Raw genomic sequence first — 16,656 nt, forward strand, 5'->3', positions numbered from 1 at the left:
ACAAGTATTTGAACTTTGGAGTTTATATTTTTAAAGCCACTGCATTTAGTATCATATTCTTCATCTCTTCTTTTTCTCAAATTTATCCTACATAGTAAATAATAAAAATTGCTATCATTATGTAAGTACCTTTATAAATATTCCAAGTCATGAGAATATGCCTCTTGGCAGTCCATCTAAGCTTGTTCACAAATTAAATAAATAAATAAAATCCTGTTCCTATGGTGGCAACGACGTAACGTATACCATGAATGATGCATGTAAAGAATAATATTATTCTGACAACAGTTTGCAATTAAAAAAAACACATATATACAGCCAAACATCTTTTTCTTTTCTAAAAAAAAATGAAAGTAAAACTTCAATACAAAGTCCAAATGAAGTTGAGTATTCAAATTTCAAGAGCTCGTGATCATCGTAGCCATGGAGATCAAAGGGTCAACACCATCGTCCTCTAGCTTCCCATCTAAAACTAAGTACAGATATGATGTTTTCTTGAGTTTCAGAGGCGAAGATACTCGTCAATCCTTCACTGTGCTTCTATATGATGCCTTGCACAGGAGGGGAATCAACACCTTCATTGATGACAAGAAGCTTGGCAAAGGGAAACGAATCTCACCTTCACTTCTTAAGGCCATTGATAGATCCAGGATTTCAATTATTGTCTTCTCTAGAAACTACGCCACTTCCACTTGGTGTTTGGATGAACTGGCGCACGTCATTCGATGTAAGAAGGAGAAGAACCAGATGGTTATGCCTATCTTCTACAAGGTGGATCCGTTGGATGTTCAGTATCAGAGGAATAGCTTTGGGGAAGCCATGGCTGCTCTTGAAGATAGGTTCAGGCATGACATGGATAAAGTGAGCAAATGGAGGTTTGCTTTGTCTGAAGCTGCTAGTCTGTCATCGGCATGGCTTTTTCAAGATGGGTAGGTGTGTAGGTATAATTTTTTTTTTCTGGGAAAATAAATATGATCACAATTTTAAAATATTTATGAAGTGATGATAAATCAATTCTTTTAGTGAAGGGAAAATAATTTTTTTCATCTTAATCTTAACATATGAATTTTTTATGCTGTTCAAATTATTTGATGTCTGCCTGTAAGTTTTTTTTTTTTTTTTTTGAATATAGAGTTCTGAACTGCAATTTTTTTTAATTCTTTTTTACTGATGGAATCATGGAATCATATTTTAATTAGTAGTTGATATTATTGCTATCAGTGAAGTTTTTATTCCTTCGTCAGCTAATGTGACTTGTCCATAAGAAGTAGCGTTGGATAAATGTTAATTAACTAACCGATGCACAAGTTTTGTGATGATCAGTCAAATTCTTTAGTTCAAATTTCACGTTGTTATAAATGCTTAGAAGTCTTTTAGTAGAATCATTAGGCTTCAATTATCTTTTCTATTACAACGTTTACAATTTCAATACTTATAAGTTGTTGGGAAAAAAATACTGAAGTTTTGTTCTGCTCTAATTTCATTCTTCTTGATTTAGTTAAATAATATGTGACAAATATTTTACCAAAAGATACTAACAAAACATATTTGAATTTCTATAGATGTAAACTTGGGTTTATAGAAAGGATAGCAGAAGATACATATGCTATGCTGCCACCCAAACCCTTACATAGTATTGACCACACAGTTGGACTTGATTCTCGCATTGAAGAAGTGAAGTCACTTTTGGATCAGTCTGATAATGGAGTTTGTATGTTGGGCATCCATGGAACTGGTGGAATTGGCAAAACAACACTTGCCAAGGCTCTATATAATTCAATATTTTACCACTTTGAAGGTTCATGTTTCCTATTTGATGTCAGAGAAGCTTCAAAGGAATACCAAGGCTTAGTTCGTCTCCAACAATTACTTTTATCAGAGATTCTTGAAGAGAAGAGTAAGAAGTTTGGTAGTGTTGATGAAGGAATATCAAAGATAAAACACAGACTCTCCCACAAAAGAGTTCTATTAGTTCTTGATGATGTTGATGAGGTAGAACAATTAGAACAACTTGCAGGAGGGTGTAATTGGTTTGGATCCGGAAGCAAAATCATTATAACAACCAGAAATATGCAGTTACTAATTGCACATCATGTTCAAAAAACCTATGCAATGAAGGAGCTAAATGGGAATGAGTCTCTTGAACTCTTTTCTTGGCATGCCTTTCATATTCAGCAACCTCCCAAAGGTTATGAAGATATCTCTAATCGTGTGATAAGTTATGCACAGGGCCTTCCTTTGGCTCTAAGAGTAATAGGCTCCAATTTGGCTCACAAGAGCTTAGAGGAATGGAGGTCAATATTGGAACAGTATGAGAAGATCCAGGATAGAACAATTCACGAGGTACTAAAAATAAGTTATGATTGCCTACAAGACAATGCCAAGTCTATTTTTCTAGATGTTGCTTGTTTCTTCAAGAAGTGGAGGTTGGTATATGCCAATGAAATACTACAAGCTTGTCAAGGTGGTGCAAGGTTTTATATCGAAGTGCTCATTGAAAAATCATTAGTGAGCATTGATGAATATGAGTGCTTGTGGTTGCATGATCTAATACAAGAAATGGGTCGAGAAATTGTCAGGCAAGAAGCACCATTAAATCCTGGTGAACGCAGCAGGTTATGGCATCATGAAGATGTTATCAAAGTACTACATGAAAATTCAGTAAGAACTAAATTATTTCTGTTTCACATTCACTATAAATGCATCTACATCGTTTAATTATTTGGCAATATCTAACTATTACTACTGTGCACTTGCGTTGAAGGGAAGCAGCAAAATTGAAGGAATAATGCTTAAATCTCCTCAACAAGAAGTTGAGTGGAGTGGCTTTGCCTTTGAGAAGATGAACAATCTTAGGGTTCTTATCGTGCGAAATGCATTCTTTTCAACCGGCCCAAGGCACTTTCCGAACAATTTAAGATTGCTTGAATGGGAGGGATATCCTTCTATGACCTTACCAGATGACTTTTCTCCTGAGAACATTGTGGTCCTTAGGTTAAGTCATAGTCATGTTAGATTGGTAGAGCCAATCAAGGTATTTTTCTTTTTCCCTAGATATATCGTTTTCCTCCAAATATCATATCACTTGATGGTAAAGCTAATCAAATTATCTGGCTTTTGTTTTGTAGAGGTTTGAACATGTGACAAATATGAATTTCTCATATTGTGAATTTATAACCGAAGTACCTGACATGTCTCAAGTCCCAAATCTAAAAGAACTGATATTTGCAGACTGTTGCAACTTGATCAAAGTTCATGATTCAGTTGGTTTTCTCTCAAAGTTGGCTATACTAAAGGTTAATGGCTGCACCAAACTTAAAAGATTTCCGCATGAAATCAAGACGATGTCTCTTGAACACCTTGACCTTACTTTTTGTGAGAGTCTTGAATACTTCCCAAATATAGTGGGAAAGATGGATGCATTGAGGACCATTTTTGCAGATAATACTGCCATTGAAGAACTCCCAAATTCCATTGGAAATCTTTCGGGGCTTCAAGTTTTATCCATGAACTCTTGCAAAAGCCTTAGGGAGTTTCCAGACAGAATATTCACATTGGAAAATCTTATCTGGCTTATGTTGGGAGATAGTAGACCTCAGAGCAGAAAATCCTTGAAGAAGTCAATGCAAGATAGCCACCCAATTATTAGAAGCACAAATTTGGAGATCTTGAATCTTGAAAATTGTGGTCTACTGGATGAAGATCTTCACCTAACTCTGAATTGTTTTCGAAACTTGCAAGAATTAAATCTGTCAGGGAATGATATTGTATCCCTTCCTGAATGCATTAAAGAGTGTCCTAATCTAAATAGACTGGAAGTGACAAATTGCAGGAAGCTAAGAGACATACCAGAGCTACCAACGAACCTGGAGGAAATACAGGCAGAAAATTGCATATCATTAACAACAGAGTCCTTAAGCCATTTATGGTCTCAGGTTGTTCATTCTCCATCTCATTTCACCTTTTCATTTTTCCCTTTGAGAGTTAATCAAATTAAGTATTTTGTTGTAACACCAGGCTAAGAAAGAGGTCTTTAACTTGTCAATCGATATGCCAGCATCGACATTTCCAGATTGGCTCAACTATTGCTGCAAAGGAGGGACCTTGTCTTTTCGTGCTCATGGGAATTTCCCAGTGGTTGCATTGGCATTTGAGTGTGAGAAAGCAAGATCAAGGCCTGAAGATGAACTTGAAATGCATGTTTTGCATGGGAGGGTCCTTGGGCGAATGAGCATCAATGGTCATGAAGTATCAAAGGAAGGAGATAATATAGTTTTTCCAGTTAGGGAAGGTCATGTGTGTGTGTTTGATCTGAGAAGAGCTTTTGGTGGGGACGAAGAGTACTGGAAGAGACTTGATAAGTTTCAGGAATTGGATTGGAATGATGTGGAAATAGAAGCCAAATGTCAGTCGCCAGATTTGTGCATAGTTAAGTGTGGAGTTTATGTGTACAAGCAGCAAACGAACGTGGAAAATGTGAATTTCAAGTCTTTGCTTTCCATGAATGACCCAACAACTTCGTTGAAACGAAGAGCTATAGCTTCCCCTCCTAATGAAAGAACCAAGAAGTTGCCAGCAACGTTTTAGTTTCTTATTAATTTTTTCCCCCTCTTTCATGTGATGTAAATTTTAAATAATTTACCAAAAAATTCAATATGCATCTTATAGAGTTTTAGTGCATGTTTGGTTTTCAATTTGCCAAAAGTTCATTTGATAAAAGTCAGTTGTTGTGATGAAATTTGTATTTAGATATATTTTTTCAAAAATCAATTTAATATATTAAAAATTACTTTGATTATAATAATAAAATGTGTTTTTGGATGTACAATTATAAAAAAAATTAATTTATGATAATTTCTAATTTTTGTTTTATAAATTTAATATATTAGGAATGTTTATAAAATTGTGATAAAATAAAATGTATTTAACAAGTTTTTAACTTTACGCTTATTAAATATACATATTTAAAAAATAAAATATTCTAATATTTAATAACTTTCCCAACATTTAATAAGATAAAAGAGTAAAGATGGATATAATAATTATTGAAATGTCTTATAAATAAAACTAAAATAAATACTTTCTATCTTATAAATAAGATCGAAGCCCTATAAATAAGTTGAAAAAATTTTTTGAAAAGCTTTTAAATTATACATTCTTAAATCCACTTCCAATTCAATTACCAAAATCCTTTTATAATGTCAATTTACACATATTATAATTATCCAAACAATATTTGGCATTTGAAAAGTTAAAAAGGGCTTTTAAAAAGTGGGAACTAACAAATTCACACCTTTAAAGAAAATATAGGAATGTGAATATTAAAAATAGTAGCACTTGTTGGTTATTATTATTGTTTTTTTTTTTGTGCCAACACTCTTGTTGGTTATTTAGTATTAGCTTTTTTTTTTCTCAAAGAAAAAAAGCATTTAGCTTTAGGGAATAACATAAAAGAACCAAAAGATTGAATTGATCTAAAATAAGGACTAAAATATTTGAAAATTCAAAATAAATATTAAAATTTGCAACTCTTATTTCAATAAATGAACAAAAAAATTTAATTACATGACAACAAACAATTCTTAACCTATCAATGATAATTATGAGATTGAAAAACCTAAATTTTTTCTTTTTTTTTTTTGAATTACAAGACCACAATAAAATCATGTAAAGAGACTAAGATCTAGTCATATTTAAAATTATGATGTTTTTACATTCATGCAGTGGTTCATAAAAAAATCAAAATATAAAAGGTATCATGCAAAAGCTAATGAGTTAAGAGATCAGTACATCTATTTGTTTTTCTATGAACATAATCAAAGGTGACCATCCAATCTCTCATAACAAGATTGGGTGGTCAAAAATTCAAAGTTCTTTCTTCAATGTTGAAAATAGATTAATTTGAAAAGGAAATGATTTGGTAAAATATACTGTAAAAGATGGTTTTTTCTTTTTTCATTACTCCTAGCCAATCAAATATCTGGTGGTTTAATTTTAAAGTATGTAAATAACATACACTCATTACATTAAAAAATATAAAATATTTTTGACTGAATCTTTTCTCGAATAAAATAGTTATCTACTTTCAAGCTAACCTTATCTTTTTATATTTACCCATATTAAATACGTTATAATAAATATAAAGTCATTATCAATAAGGACACTTTTAAAAAAAGACAATGATTATACCTCAAAAGTTTAAAAATGCCATACATTTTTTAGCATTCAACTCCTCAAAAAATACCTTATATTTTTTAACATCTAATTTTCTAAAAAATATCTTACATTTTTAAACGGACAGGATAAATTGTAAGATATGATAATTATTGTATAGTCTTTAGGAATTTGTTTGACATTTTAATTTTTTTATAAAACGATATTAATTTTACAAAGAGACACCCATTATTCGTTATTCATCAGCTGAACTAAATAAAATAATAAATTTTCAATCATAACTAATAATTAATTTTTATTAATTACAATTAATTGATAAATAGATGTGATAGAAAAAAAAAATCTCTTTTATCATTACTATTTATATAGTATTATTTAATAAACTTCAGTCAGCCCCCGTCGCAAACGCGTCGCATGAACTTCTTTGGAAGTCACAAGAAAAAGCACGGCATCTTCTGCAGCTTTTCAAAAGCTTTCAACAGAGATGTTGGCACCTTAGCAGAATCCAAATAGCCACCTGACTGCAATTATGCTCAGTCGCTATCAATTCTGATGAACCACATTTCTCCAAGTTACGCGATTAAATTCCATTGCTCTATCTAGCAGCTTTTAGATAGCAGCCATGGCAATTCATGTCCCTGCACCACTGTCCTCTGGCTTCACCAACCGAACTAAGTATAGATTCGATGTTTTCCTGAGTTTCAGAGGCGAAGATACTCGCCACTCCTTCACTGTCATTCTCTATGATGCTCTTCGCAGGAAGGGAATCAATGCCTTCATTGATGACAAGAAGCTCGGGAAAGGGGAACGGATCTCACCCGCGCTTCTTAGAGCCATAGATAAATCGAGGATTTCGATTATTGTGTTCTCTAGAAACTACGCTACTTCCACGTGGTGCCTGGAGGAACTCGCCCACATCGTTCGTTGTATGAAAGAGAAGAACCAGGTGGTTATGCCCATCTTTTATAAGGTCGATCCGATGGATGTACGGTATCAGAGAAATAGCTTTGGAGAAGCCATGATTGCTCTAGAAGATAGGTTCAGAAACGACATGGAGAAAGTGCACAGATGGAGGTCTGCTTTGTCTGAAGCTGCTAGTTTGTCCATGGCGTGGCTTTTTGATGATGGGTAGGTTTACAAGCGCTATTTTCATGTTGTTGTTTCTTGCTGATGAAATTTTCGAATACTTGATTAGTGCTTGCTGATGTGATATTTCTTGCAATTGAAGATTCGTGAAATTTTGAACGTAGACTATCAGTCTTACAATACAAATATGGATTTCTCCGTTAATTAGAAATAGTGTACATGGAGATCTATTCAACAGAGTATTTAGTGTTATTAATAGCTGCTTTTAATATAATTTGAGAAAAAAAGGGCAAAATCCCATCTTGGTCCCCTTTATCAATTAGCTCCCCCGGTGGCTTATTATTTATTTTGTTACCACTTTAGCACTTGAAAGGTTCAAGATGGGATTTTACCCGACGACAAAATGATCGAGAAACAAATGGTATTTTGCATGAATCATCTTCGAAAAACGAATTTGCAATTTTGTAGAAACCAACCTGGGTTCATTGAAAGAATTGCTGAAGATGCATATGCTATGCTACCTCCTAAACGCTTACATAGCATTGATTGCATGGTTGGACTTCAGTCCTGCATAGAAGAAGTGAAGCCATTGCTGGATCAATCTGATGATAGTGTTTGTATGTTGGGGATCTATGGAACTGGTGGAATTGGCAAAACAACCCTTGCCAAGGCTCTGTATAATTCAATCTTCTACCAGTTTGATGGTGCAAGCTTTCTATTCGATGTCAGAGAAGCTTCAAAGCAATATCGAGGCATAATTCGTCTCCAACAGACACTTCTTTCTGAGATTCTTGAGGAGAAGAGGATGAAGTTGGGCAGTGTTGATGAAGGAATATCTAAAATAATACACAGACTCTCTTGCAAAAGAATTCTTTTGGTTCTTGATGATGTTGATGAGGTAGAACAATTAGAACTGCTAGCAGGAAGCTGTCATTGGTTTGGTCCTGGTAGCAAGATCATTATAACAACAAGAAATATACAATTGCTAACTGCACATCGTGTTGAAACATATGAAATGAAGAATTTAAATGACCATGACTCTCTTGAGCTGTTTTGTTGGCATGCTTTTCACATGAGGCAGCCTCCTAAAGCCTATGAAGATATGTCTATTCATGTGATCGATTATGCACAAGGCCTCCCTTTGGCTTTGAGGGTAATAGGCTCCAATTTGGCTTCTAAAAGCTTAGATGAATGGAGATCGACGATGGAACAATATGAGAGGATCCCAGAAAGGACAATTCATGAGGTGCTAAAGATAAGCTATGATTGCTTGCAGGACAATGCCAAATGTATTTTCCTGGATATTGCTTGTTTCTTTAAGAAAAGGAGATTGGAATATGTTGAAGAAATACTAGACGCATGTGATTTTGGTGCAAGGTTCTATATTGAAGTTCTTGTTGATAAATCTCTTGTAACTATTAACGACAGTGGCTCCTTGTGGATGCATGATCTAATGCAAGAGATGGGTAGAGAGATTGTTAGGCAGGAAGCACCCTTAAATCCTAGCCAACGTAGCAGATTATGGTATCATGAAGATGTTATTAGAGTACTATCTGAAAATTCAGTAAGAACCTTATCATTTTTGTTTTGACAGTTATATTAAATACATTGTATATAGTTGGGTTATTTGGTAATATCTAACTGTTACTACAATGCTCTTACATTAAAGGGAAGCAGCAAAATTGAAGGAATAATGCTTTGGCCCCCTCAACAAGAAGAAGTGGAGTGGACTGGCCATGCCTTTGAGAAGATGGAGAATCTTAGGATTCTCATTGTTCGAAATGCACGCTTTACAACTGGTCCTAAACACTTACCAAACAACTTAAGAGTGCTCGATTGGGAGGGATACCCTTCTATGACTTTACCACGGGATTTTTATCCTCTGAAAATTGTTGTTTTGAGGTTATGTCGTAGTCATGTCAGACTCGGAGAGCCGTTCATGGTGATTTTTCTATTCTCATTCACCTATCATTTACCACTACCAATCATATTACTTGATGGTTAATGCTTACTAAATTATCTAAATTTTGTTTTCAGAGGTTTGAATATGTGACAAACATGTATTTCTCACAGTGTGAGTTTATAACTGAAGTACCTGATATGTCACAAGTCCCAAATTTAAGAGAATTGATATTTAGAGACTGTTGCAATTTGATCAAGGTTCATCATTCTGTGGGTTCTCTCTCTAAGCTGGTTCAGTTAGATGTTAGTGGCTGCACCAAACTTAATAGCTTTCCTCATGAAATCAAGATGGCATCTCTCAAATCCCTTGACCTCAGTAATTGCAAGAGTCTTGACTACTTCCCTAATATAGTGGGAAAGATGGGTGCGTTAAGGACCATTCTTGCAGAAAACACTGCCATCAATGAACTGCCAGATTCCATTGGAAATCTTTCAGGTCTTCAGCTTTTAGATATGAACTCCTGTAAAAGTCTTAGGGAGCTTCCGATCAGCTTATTCAAATTGCAAAGCCTTAGCTGGCTTCTGTTAGGAGACAGTAGACCTCGTTGCAAAAGATCACTCAAGATATTAATGCAAGAGAGCTACCCAATTATGAGATGTACAAACTTAGAGATCTTGAATCTCGAAAATTGTTGTCTATCAGACGAAGATCTTCACCTAACTCTGAATCGTTTTCAAAATTTGCAAGAATTAATTCTATCAGGGAATGATATTGTGGCCCTTCCTGAGTGCATTAAAGAGTGTGCTAATCTATTGAAACTGGAGGTGACTAATTGCAAGCAGCTAAGATATGTACCTGAGTTTTCATCTAAGTTGATGATCATAGAGGCTGACCATTGTACATCATTAACTACAGAATCTTCATGCCGATTATGGTCTCAGGTTTTTCTCTCTCTCTCTTTTGTTTCTTGTTGTTCCATTTCGAAGTTAATCAAATCAAACACAACCGTGGAAAGCTATTGGGTAGTGTCATTGTGGCTGTAGGTACAATTTTGTTTCCTTTATTGACAGTTAACTGTTTTCCCCTCATAGAAGCCTTTTTTCTCATATTTTCAGAGTTTATATTTTCATGTCCAAGGCTTATTGTTGTTGTTGTTGGTTTGTGTTCAAGGCATGTTTTCTTCTGAAAAAGAAAACCTTTATTGGTGGACTTTTAATTTAGTGTTCCACAAATCATTTATCTGGAAAAGAAGGTTTTCTCTCTTTTATTTTATTGATTGTTTTCAAGTCTTAAAAACACCACTGGTCTCTGGTGTTTTGGTACATCAGGTTAGGAAGGAGGTCAATGGCCTGTTAATCAATATGCCCGCATCAGCATTTCCAGATTGGTTTGATCATTGCTACAAAGGAGGGACCTTGTCTTTTCGTGCTCGTGGGAACTTCCCTCGTGTTGCCATAGCAATTGAGTTGCGCAATGTGAATGCAAGTGTCCCATCAAAATCTAAGGGGGAACTAGAAATCAATGTTAAACCTTGGAAGTACATCTCTGGTTGTATTAGCATCAATGGTCGTAAAGTAGAAGGGGGAAGAGAGGCAAAGAATAACTTGGTGCAGCAACCAGTTAGAGAAGGTCATGTGGCATTGTTTGATCTAAGTCAGCATTTTGGGGAAAAGGGGTGCAAGATCCATGATGGCTTTATGGAACGAGACTGGAATGATGTGGAAATAGAATTCAAATGTGGATCTCCAAATTTGTCCATTGTTAACTGTGGAATTTATGTGTACAAACAGCAAACAAACGTGGAGAATGTCCAGTTCAAGTCTTCTCTGCTTTCCATTAATGCTCCAAGAACTTTATTGAAACGGAAAGCTATAGCTTCTCCTTCTTATGAATCAACCAAAAAGTTCACGAGGAACTTCAAGACTACTGATAAACCAAAGCTACATAACCTAAAAACAAGGACAATGCGGGTATCTACTTCCCTCTAATTGCAAATTCGAGTTTCAGACCCTCCTTGTGCTTATTATGATGATGATGATGATGATTGTTGTTGTTATTTTCTTTTCATGTATTGTAGGAGGAGAGCTAAGCAACGTCAAAGTCTACATTCGTGGAATAGGAGGAGGATGAGTTTTTCATTAGGCAACCGTGTTTGCAGATTTTCGTATTATCGTATGTAATGTAATGATCTCAAACTCCAAGTAATATTCTAGACTTGGACCATGAAAAGGGTTACTGATTGGCCAGATGCTTATTAAATAGACTTATGAAATAGGTGGCCAAGGAAGAGGTGAGCATATATAATTATATGTGTTTGTGTTGTGATAATATGAATGAAGAAAGGGTTCGTGGCGTGGGTGTGAATGGATTTGGTGGAATCCTTTCCCTATGTTCTTTCCTCCTCTCTGATGTCTCCTATTTTCCTCTGTGACTTGATTCTTCTTCTTCTTTCTGAAGATTAGTGTTGAATTATTTATTTCCCAACAATACTGTTTGTATGTCAGTTTTCTGTGCTTACTATCGTATTGATTGAGCTCTGTGACCGTTGAGCAGTATAGGTTCTGGAAATTTTAATAATGGCTGCTATTGTAATTTTTTAAATCCTCGATGAGGCTCATAACTCATGCTCACAGATCCCAATCTCATTGCTCTTGGTCTTACATTGCTGGATTGGCATGCTTCAACCTACATGGAAGAAAAGGACTCGGCTGTTTTCAACCTGATCATCCTACCTTAGACCTTGCCGACAAGGTTCGTTTTGATGGAGGAGGTGATGTTCTGAATCGGCCTAGTATTAATGAAAACTTGAGAAAGGGACTAATGGGCCTGATGCTTATTTAATGGGCTTATCGGGAATGTGTAGCCTAAGAAGATGTGTGTGTCTGTGTGTTTTTGTTGGGCAATATGGTTCAGGAAGTTTGTGTATTACTGGTGTGGCTAATGATTCTCTCTTGTCAATCTATTTATTATTTTACTTGATAATTAGAGTATTATATATCACAATAGTGCAAGCTTAAGTATAATAATGAAAATAATAACATTAATCAAGCTAGCAGCTTGTGGAAGCATTGTAATTGTAACTTTTCCTTTCACTTTGGAAAATCTTTTCTGGCCTTTATTGGGAGATAGTAGACCTCTTAGCAGAAAATTCTTGAAGAACTCAATGCAAGATAGCTAGCCACCCAATTAGCTTCTTATTAATTTTCTTCTATTCTCTTTCATGTGATGTAGGAGAATTATTTTATGTTGTATTTGGTTTGTTGATAATTTGAATTTGAGTCAAATCTTCTATTGGGATAGAAAAAAATTCCTTCTATAACTTGGTAATTTGAAGTTTATAATTTCAAATTCTTTTTATAATTTGAAATTTTAGTCATTTCAACTTTTTTCTTTTTGTATTTTCATTTGCAGTGTTTGTCATTTTTACATCTTCTCTTATCTTTCGTTTTCATCTTTTGCTAAATGAAAAATAGAGATACACTCATCATTCTTAATCTTCTGTTTTCAAATAATTTTTCTTTTTTCTCTTTTTAATTTTGTACACTACTCAAACAAATTATTTTAATTTTATGAATTTTAATGTAAGATTTTAATTCTAAAACCCAAATCTAAATACATCAATCTAAAAGCTGCCTTAAATTGTTTGCCGAGAATTTCTAGATGCATCTTGCTGAGATTTTGAGAAAATATGGAAATGTAAATAGCCATGCATGGATCCAGAAAACTGTTAGTGGCTATTGTTGGTACTTGGTTATTAAGAGTATTAATTTTTTTAAAAAAAAATCATACGCTTAGCTTTCATACACTCTTTTTCTGGCATGAAATTATTATTATTTATACATTATAAATGGCGTTACGTGTTATAATCTTACATTCTGCATTAATTGTTGCATTAAAATTAAATTGTTCTTGCCTCATTCCCAGTTCAAAATGCAAGGAACCTCTCAAGAGGCACTCTCGTAGCAGTGAAAAGTTTCTTATAGAAAATCACCAATAGGACATTTAGCATAGAATATTGAGGAGTCCAGCCATTACACTTCCTACCTCCCTAAATTCAGGTGGGGTTATCTAAATCTATTCAAATTAAAACTCAAATCTACCGGCAAAAGATAGTGTGATCAGAGCCCATTGGATCAATGTTGAAGACATGCATGTGTTTTAGGGAAATCCTTCAGCAATGCCACATTCCCTGAGGCCCTGTTTGATTACTAAAAAAAATGAAATGAATTAAAAAATAAGGTGGTAAAAAAGAATAGATAAACCACATTTATAAGAGAGAGAAGTAATTTAATTTATGAAATTGAGAATCATAAGTCATAAGATTTTTAAAATATGTGATGATTTTTACATTTGTAGTATAATTAATGAGTTTTATTATGCTTACTATGAAAGATAATAGTGATTTAGTTCATTTTTGTATTAATTTTTTTAATTCATACCATTTTATTTTTTTTAGTAACCAAATGGGATCTAAAATGTGATCAATTCTATCTCTAATAGTGTGAGCCCTACTTACCATTACAGCAATGAAGAAAATGATATAGGGGTTATTCTTCTAATGCATATAATCTATTAATAGTTTAAGACCATATGTCATCTAAGCATAAAATCAAAACAATATGGCTACTTCATCTAGATGCATGAGTTTAAAACATATATTATTTATGGTTAAAGACTTAATTTACCTTTTTTTTTAATGAGTATTAGGTACCCTATACTTAAGGCTAGTCAATATCCCCCCTAAATTTTTTTTTTGTACAGAGCAATATTACCCCTCCATTAAATATACATTGATTTGACTATTAGTTGACCCAAAAAATTATAGACAGTGACCTAAAAAATTATAGAAAAAGATTCAAGAAATTACATGAAAGAACATTATAAAAAAATTAATATTAATTAAGTTCCTTAAATTACAAATTTATTTCATTAAACTAATGTTATTTCTTACCCATCTAAATTATAAAAATATTATTTTAACCAACCACTTTAATCAACTATTGGGTGATTATCAAATCACCAATGCTAGAAATATATGTAAGTAATTAAAAAATATTATATTTGTTTTAATAAAATCTAGTTAAAATATTTAAATATTTAATAATTTAATATTATTTATAAATATTCATCTGAAATTTAGAAATCAACTGTGAAATATTAATAGCTTAACTAGTTTTTTTTAAAATTTATAGGTGATTTGTAAATTAAAATAGTATGATAAATGATCCATGTTGATGCTAGCAAAGGTGATATGATAATTACATAGTAGCTGGTTAAAAAAATATTTTAATCTTTTATATGGATAAAAAATAACATTAGTTTATTGGAATTTATTTATAATTTAAGTGATTTAATTAGTATTCATTTTCTTATAAAGATCATTTTTTGTGATTTTTTAGATATTGTTTATATAATTTCCTAGGTTCTCCTCTATAATTTTTAAGATCAACTAATGGTCAAATTAATAGATATGTAATGAAAGGGCCATATTGCTTCTTAAACACATTCTTTAAAGGGAATATTACCGCATTTTTCACTGTAAGGTGCCTATTGTCATGACCTTGAAATTCTCTTTTCCTTAAACCGTGTCGACTTTAGTGTAATCAACCTCTTAATCTTTGCTAAGTCAGTCAAACCCTCAAAATATAGGCAAAAAAACTAAAAAACTCGAATATAAGAGAGAAGAGAGCTTGGATGAAAGAACTTGAAAGTTTATAACTTTGCTTGTTCTTTACAAATGAGGAGTGTAGGGGTATTTATAGACTTCTCTCTTGATTTAGAGTTTTCCCACCTCCTTAATGAACGGTGGAGATCAATGTAATCCTATGGCATACATTCATTGTCCAAAACATTTTATAAAAATATCTACAACAAATATATAGATATTTATAGGGATATTTTTAGAGATTAATTGTAACACACCAAAAATTTTTTTATATCAATAATTTCAATATAAAATATTTTATAATTGGCTTCAACTCACACAATATAACATTTCAGATAAATTTTTACCTCCTACATGCCATTAGGCTAAATCACATTTGTCCATTCTTATACTCCCAACAAGTAAACTAAATCACATTTGTCCATCCTTATACTCCCAACAAGAAAAATAAACAATTTAGTCAATTTTCAACACAAGCCAGTTATTTGGCCTCATAATCATGCCATTTTAACCAATCCAAAGTAAACCAAATATTAAAATTATAGTCATCCAAAGTATACCAAAAATAGAAATAGTTCGAAAGGCATGATTACATTTATATATTCATATAATTGTCAATAAATAAAAAGCCCTAATATTGGCAATATAACACATTATAAATCATAAATCAAATACCCAAAAGAGACAGTGGATCTATGCCACTAAGCCTCTGGGACTCCTCCACGTGTCACTCGTGGCTCTTCTCTTGAAAATTGTTAACCACATAATGAGACTCAAAAGTTCCAGTAACCAAAGCCAATTTATGATAGTGTGTACAAACAGTTAAGTGTGTGCTTACTAAATGGGAACCAAAAATAATATAATTCCAACAAAATATAAGAAATATTACAATACACACAAACAACCATCCTTATATCCCTCCATTAACCTCGAGCCGTAGCCCTCACTCGGTGCTAAATTACCCGGCCAAAGGTAGATTAGCCTGAATCCTTACAAGCCACCTATTAAGCTCCAATAGAGGCGTACCACGTGGCACATAAATACAACAACAATAGCAAGTCTCCCAACACCTCCCACAATAATCAAACAAATTCATAATAATATTGCACAATTATACAATATTACAAAATTCATAATTTTCTCAATAATCACCCAATTAACATGCAATAACACTAATCACAAATTAAAAGCATAGTTACCTTGTGGCTTTTTCAATAAATTATTCCTTAAAATTTCTCTCTCACCACAATCTTCACCAGTAATATAATCTACAAATAACATATTATTTATAAATATTAGTTTTAATTTTTGAAACTAATAAAATAATTCTAATAATAGAATTAAAAATATAACATAATTCCTAATCTCAATCTTAATACAAATCTAGAGTTAATACTATTAAGTAAAATTTTTTAACTCCTCTTTTAATTATCAATAAACATTAATAATCTAAAAATTAAATTTTAAACTAATTTCTATTATCAAAATTTTCTTTTTATTTCATAAATTCGCACCTAAAATACCTAAAAATTAAAAATTGAGTCTCTAGCTTAGAATCATAATCCTATAGCCATAATAATTCATTTTTCATTCCAAATAATCATCTAAACCTCAATAAATCAACATATATTTTTAGATCTAGTTCAGAATTTGATCCATAAGCCACAAATTCAAAGATCATCAACAAATTTATACTTTAGAACATTTATTATACTACTAACAACCTCATAAACCATATTTATTCAACATAAATTCATCCTTCTTTCAGATCCTAAATTTTCTACCACCACAAAATTAGAAACCAAAGAGGAAGGATGACTAAGAAAAA

At 32.9% G+C, this 16,656-nt stretch overlaps 2 protein-coding genes across 3 annotated transcripts; both read left to right on the forward strand.

Moving 5' to 3' along the window:
* Window positions 1-383: 383 nt before the first annotated feature.
* On the forward strand, window positions 384-4,694 carry LOC129285629 (TMV resistance protein N-like). The gene is made up of 5 exons (XM_054921381.1): window positions 384-929; window positions 1,563-2,661; window positions 2,765-3,034; window positions 3,129-3,935; window positions 4,018-4,694. The coding sequence occupies exons 1-5, from the start codon at window positions 424-426 to the stop codon at window positions 4,585-4,587; spliced, it is 3,252 nt and encodes a 1,083-aa protein (XP_054777356.1). The 5' UTR covers window positions 384-423; the 3' UTR covers window positions 4,588-4,694.
* Window positions 4,695-6,582: 1,888 nt separating this feature from the next.
* Window positions 6,583-11,650, forward strand: LOC129285901 (disease resistance protein RUN1-like). 2 transcript variants are annotated; one of them, XM_054921872.1, is made up of 6 exons: window positions 6,583-7,302; window positions 7,729-8,824; window positions 8,930-9,202; window positions 9,298-10,104; window positions 10,492-11,133; window positions 11,241-11,650. In XM_054921872.1, the coding sequence occupies exons 1-6, from the start codon at window positions 6,797-6,799 to the stop codon at window positions 11,250-11,252; spliced, it is 3,336 nt and encodes a 1,111-aa protein (XP_054777847.1). In that variant the 5' UTR covers window positions 6,583-6,796; the 3' UTR covers window positions 11,253-11,650. The 2 variants fall into 2 exon arrangements, with proteins under 2 accessions (XP_054777847.1, XP_054777848.1); XM_054921873.1 differs by having other exon boundaries at window positions 7,165-7,302; window positions 7,826-8,824.
* The last annotated feature ends 5,006 nt before the right edge of the window (window positions 11,651-16,656 follow it).

This window comes from Prosopis cineraria, unplaced genomic scaffold (assembly GCF_029017545.1).
Source record: "Prosopis cineraria cultivar Desert tree isolate PC_DT_omini unplaced genomic scaffold, ASM2901754v1 PC11, whole genome shotgun sequence".
NCBI lineage: Eukaryota > Viridiplantae > Streptophyta > Magnoliopsida > Fabales > Fabaceae > Prosopis > Prosopis cineraria.